The following is a 5,903-nucleotide window of genomic DNA, read 5'->3' as shown; positions in this document are numbered from 1 at the left end:
TAATTCTTTTTTTATCCTGCACAAACCTTTTTTTTTCTTTAAAGCAAACTGCAGTAAAACAGCCGAATACCAACACAATCCCCATATCGAATAGAGGACAGAAGAAAAAATAGTGCAAGTGAGTAAGCCACGAAATTATAAAAACGAGAACAATTAACATAAGAAATAACACTTGCATGCAGACAATAAGATCATCCGCTTCCGAAAGCTCGACAACTAGACAAAGTACAAAAGTCTAGGCCATACGAAACATAGCCGTCTAAGGAAGCATGTGAATTTGACTTCATAATAACTTGAACGAATTGAATGAAAATGGATGAGAAATCGAAACCAATCCGAATGTACTTAATTGAAATCTGAATCTATTTGCTGAATCTGGACAGCTGTGGCCACCGAAAGTTACTGGCATTCGGCTACCAACTAAAGATTTGTTCATTGCTTTGGTGGGAAGGGAATGAGTAACCTTTTTCTTTTGCTGGGTTTGACTTTTCTTTTTTAAGTATTCAATCATTCTCTTTTTACCATAAATGGAAGAGCATTCATTTAAGATATGTTCTGAAACAATCAAACATTATTGTAGTATTGTAAAATTGTCATTTATTACGCTATATAGATGTTGATATTGATCTGACCTTTTACTAGTATAAGAAGAAAAAGTTTGTCTTCTTGTCAATGACTTTTTACTAGTCTAAGGAGAAAAGGCTTGGTATTTCGTATTTTCTGTGGTAGTGAAATTAGTAGGCCAAGAGCAACGATGTTTGGCCAACTAGATGAGAGTGTTTGTGTAGCAAGAAATTGGGAAATATAAATGTACAATAGGTGCAAGACTTTCTAATACTCTTACGTGTTAGTTGAGTTATGTTCGCTTTCTCAATTACAAATATACTTTAGCTTTTAAAATTTTAAATTAGTGCTTCTTATGTTTACTTCCTTTATAATAATGTCATTTTGAGTCAATGAAATAAAGTAATAGATTTAAGGTTCAAATATCATTTTGATACTTCAAGATCTATACTATTTTAGTCTATATTTTTTCAAATATCAAGATTTAATTCCACATGTCCATATTTAGTCCATAAATTATAAAATCAGTCTAATTTATAGTTAACTTTTCTATTAAAAAAATTAATATTAAAGGTTAGCCTCTACAAACCTTCATGTCGTATATTTTGAAAATATATCTACAAAAATTATTATTATTATTTTATCAATTTTGATTAAAGAAAATTATCTTCAAATTAACAAGTTGATGACTAGTTTTAAGATGTATAAAAAATACATGGATTAAATTAGGACATTCAAAAGTACCACGATTAAAATTGAATGAGTCTCAAAGTAAAAGGATGAAATAGTATTTTAACCTAGACTATATTTAAATATACACTTAATTTAATCATTCCAAAATAAAGAATTTGAAATGAATCAGATGTCCAGAAAATAATCGACTTCTATAGGCCAAGCTTAATTCTGATGTCCCCATGAAGAATTATATCTCAAGTTTTTAGCATGTGCATCAAGGCTTTCTAGAACCCGGTGTTTAACCTACATGGTGAAACCTTGAAAACCTATGTAATTTTACCATTCAACCTGTTCAGTTAGTACCATATACATTTATGAGAAATTGGAGAGAAAAAAGACTATAGTAAACATGAGTATAACTCGATAATTGGCATATACTACGTCCATTGGGATTAAAAGATCAAATACTCATACTTCATGTTAAGGTGAGGATACGCAAGAGTAATTGACATGTACTACTTCCTTTAAGATCGGAGATTCGAATTCCACTACACCCATTTGTTGTGCTAAAAAATGAAAGAGTATAAAATGGGCAAACAAAAAGATACGTTCTGAGATAAGTAAACTCAGCCGAAATCCCACCCATGAACCCAAAACCACACCCAAGACTAAGAAACATGAATGTTTTTGAAATGAAAGTCACAATAGAGAAATGATTCTTTCCCACTAATACACACACGAGATAATGACAATATGTTCCCATTTTCAATTAATGGACAGGACATACAGAGGGAAAGAAAAAAAAAATTCTATTTTTTTAAGACAACAGCATTGGATTCTACATGCCTCAGAGAATAATATCATAAACAATGAAAGAACACCAAACTAATATGTTGTATTGTGAACATAGATAGTATCGCAAAATGTAAAGATTTCTATAACAAGTGTATATTATAATCTTGGGATCGACTCGGTTATTATGCCATCCATATCAGCCAAGTACTAACAGTAGAAAGGAAAAAATAAAAAATGAATGTAAGGGGAAGGGGTATTTACGGCTGGGGATTGTCACCGTTTGCTTGAGTTACCTTTCTATCGCGATGCAAGTGACCAGTAATTGAAGAAAAAGGAAGGCAACGTGGAGAACCAGCAGAGAAATGCCATTGCAGTTGCAGATTGAAACTGTACACACTTGTTTACCGAACAAAGGTCAAGGTCGTTGTCTATTAGGACTGTGATGCCCGCACAAGCACATGCTGCTGCAAATGTGAGCGTGGTGGTGATCTGCAGGAGAAGACAAGACAGGCAACTATTACACTGTTTGTAGCCGACATAGCAACGACCCCTTTGTACTCTAAATTTGATGATGATAATAATGATAAAGTTTATCAACATGGGTCAGAAGATTCAGCTTAAAACATTGCTCATTGGTGCTTTTTTTTTCACCATCTTACTCATTATTACTGAGGAACAGACATTGGCACAAAATATGTTTGATACACCGGAAGTTAATATTGGAATATCTTGAATATATTATTTGGCCCTTCAAATAACCGATGAAGAATCTAAGTTGTATTCGTATTTGTCATATTTACGTTATTGGACTTTCGAATTTAGAGAAGTGTGCTATATACACTCTCTAACCTAAAGATGCATCTGATCTATTCTCTTTGACACATTATTAGTGAACCATGTAAATCTCTGTGTTAATTCTTTATTGCTTTACAATTTCGGTTTGTTTTGATTGTTGAATTCTTAATGGTTAAAATGGACAAACAGAAGTAGATTATAAGAGCATTTCAAGGAGCCAATTGGTTTCAGATGGAGCTAAGTCTTAAATGAACTTACCCCATCGCCTACAGCAAAAAAGCTAACAATTGGACGATTATGCAATGTCCGCTTCACTAAAAGAGCGTAAATGTCAATAACTGCTAGGGCAAAACTCCATAAACCCTGCAAACTGGCAGCTGCGACAAGGTAGCTGGTGCAAAGAAAAACGTGGGGTGTATCAGTATCAGGCATGTTCTCCAGTAGAAAATGCAAAGCACTCGATATTCAGATGTGACAATTGAAGAAATTCACAACGCCAATCGCACGTAGAAATTAACTATGAAATTACTGGAAATTTAGAAGCGTATTAGATTTAAGGGATCCTCTGGAGGCGAGTGGCGAAAACTGAAATTCATATGGAAAATCCTTTATTCATCGGCGTTTATGAATATGTTATCAAACAAGTCAGAATAAGACTTCGATGGAATTAAATGAAACGAAGAAATTGATCGAGTCAATGAAAAATCACCTAAATGCAGAGACGGAAGGAAAGTCGCTGGAGGCGGCCATGATAGCAAAAGCAGCAACTGCGAACCCTAGCTGAATGCCGCGAAGAGCGAGACCACCGCGAGTGCCAGGCATGCCCTCTATGTCCTTCATTCTCACCATCGGTGCGACGTCTCCGACATCGGTCGTCGGAGTTTCCTCCACCGGATGAACTGACCCATGGCTCCCGTTCATCTCTCTCCCAATAATGCAATCAATTAATCAATCAATTCATTTCTCCTTCGACCATATCGCCTCAATTTGTCGACCACAGCGCTGGTTCCCACCAAAATCCGCCCCTAATCCTGATCCTTTTCGCCCTAGAGAGAAAAACAGTAGGAATCAAACGAATCTAACTGTTCATGATTCAAAATTCTTCTCCGGTTCACTTGATTATGGAATTATCAAATCGGAAAGATGAAAGGTCGTCGGTTGTTCGATCGAAACGGAAAAGGGCCGGCGACGAATGGCTTATAGCACAAATACAATAGTCATTGATCGGTCAACTTTGACTTTTCGAAGAGCTTTGTCTACTGCTCGCTGTGATATTATTGGTCCCTAGATATTGGTGGGACCAGTTTAGCGAAATCATTCATACGTGGCCTTAGTTAAATAAATGTTGTCCATCAATTTAGGCAACTTGATTTTTTTTTTCTTTTTTATTTGACACATACCCTACTTGAGTTTGATCTCTTATCAATAATATACATTTTTCAAATTTCTTTAGAAAAATAAACTCGTTCACAAATATAACAAAGCATCATTATCTATTTAAAATAGATTCTGATAGACTTCTACCATCGTTTAATAACAAAAGTTTATTGCAATCTATCACTCATCACAATGATATTTTACTATATTTAAAAATATTTTCAACAATTTTATCATTTAAAATAATTAATTTTAAAAAATTTGATATTTAAACTACACCTTAAAATTGATAGTAGAAGCCATATGGACTTTTATAATGTATTTACTGTGCTTTGTTAGTAATTTCATCCAATTTTTTCATTTATTTATTATTAATGAGTACTTTTAATTCTAACAAATTTTGAGATGTCCCCCAAAATTGAATAGATTTGGACGTGACGTAACAAACAAATTGTAGTCATGTCAACATTGGCCACCCATTTAATGTAAGTTGAAATATTGTAATAAAAAAAAGGGTCATAGAAAACATTATCGCATGAATATATTTGAAGAATAATCATATTCAATGGTCAAAAAACCATTCTCATTTTAATATATTGAAATTTGTTTATTTTTAATCAACGTGCTTTTAATTATTGTATCGTTAATAAAATCTCAAATTTAATTTTCAATACTTTTTTATTGTTGATTTTTTAAAAAGAAAAATATTATCTGTAACATTTTTATTATAAATTTTGAAAACATGTTCACATATTTTATTTTATTATATGAAAATTATTATCATTTTTAATCAATTTTGATATTAATTAATTTTGAGATACTAAATTTAATATTTATTAAAATTGTGAAAAATAAAATTAGATAATTAAAAAAATAGAGACTTAAATTTAATAATTAAAATAAAAAGTTATTTTTAACCGATTTAAATTAGCATGGTTTGGTTATTATTATTGTTGTTATTATTATTAAATTGAGTATTTTGGAAACGGTAGCCTTCAAATATATTGAATTCCAGAGAGTTTCACACGCAGCCTTCACGCGTGTCGTGTTTTAACAAGAAATTGCTGTCTTTTCCTCAAATTCGTCGAACTAATTTAACTTATTTTCAAATTGAAATTTTATAGTGTCTTAAAATAGAAACGGTAAAACGGTTGGTAATGGTTCTTTGATTAGGCATGCTACCAAAATTAATGGATTGATAATGACAGCATCAATTTTAAGCTTGAAAATTAATTACATTGATAATGAAGGCTTATGTTAAAGTTGATATTTACTTGTTTAGAAAATAGGAGATTTAATCTGTGACCTCTAAATATACTATATTTATTTTAGCAATCGCACCTTAAAATACTTTTTAATTGTCTATTCGAGTGCAATTCAATTAATCAAATATATGTATCTTTAATTATCTTTGGGAACTAATAAATTAGACTTTGAATCTTGGTCTTACGTATATTTTCTAAACTCAATATATGTGTGTGAGATGTTGTTTTGAGTCATCTAAATTTGTTGTATATATTCCTCAATTTAAATATAACCCACTACTTTTCAAACAAAAAATAATAATTAAATGTAACTCGTTTGACAAGACAAAAATTTCATCTCAAATATCAATGTTTTGATCTTTTTAATCCAGAATTGTTGAACTATATAAGAACAAATATGGTGATTAATTTTTAGGAAAAATTACATAAACC

General features: G+C 31.7%; 1 protein-coding gene across 1 annotated transcript; it reads right to left on the bottom strand.

Moving 5' to 3' along the window:
- Window positions 1-1,982: 1,982 nt before the first annotated feature.
- Window positions 1,983-4,065, bottom strand: LOC120087848 (CASP-like protein 5A2). The gene is made up of 3 exons (XM_039044791.1): window positions 3,539-4,065; window positions 3,088-3,220; window positions 1,983-2,523 (listed from the first exon to the last, which is right to left on the bottom strand). The coding sequence occupies exons 1-3, from the start codon at window positions 3,748-3,750 to the stop codon at window positions 2,332-2,334; spliced, it is 537 nt and encodes a 178-aa protein (XP_038900719.1). The 5' UTR covers window positions 3,751-4,065; the 3' UTR covers window positions 1,983-2,331.
- Between the last annotated feature and the right edge of the window lie 1,838 nt (window positions 4,066-5,903).

The sequence above is a fragment of the Benincasa hispida genome, chromosome 10, assembly GCF_009727055.1.
Source record: "Benincasa hispida cultivar B227 chromosome 10, ASM972705v1, whole genome shotgun sequence".
In the NCBI taxonomy this organism is placed as follows: Eukaryota; Viridiplantae; Streptophyta; class Magnoliopsida; order Cucurbitales; family Cucurbitaceae; genus Benincasa; species Benincasa hispida.
This window is presented reverse-complemented; position numbering and strand designations above follow the sequence as displayed.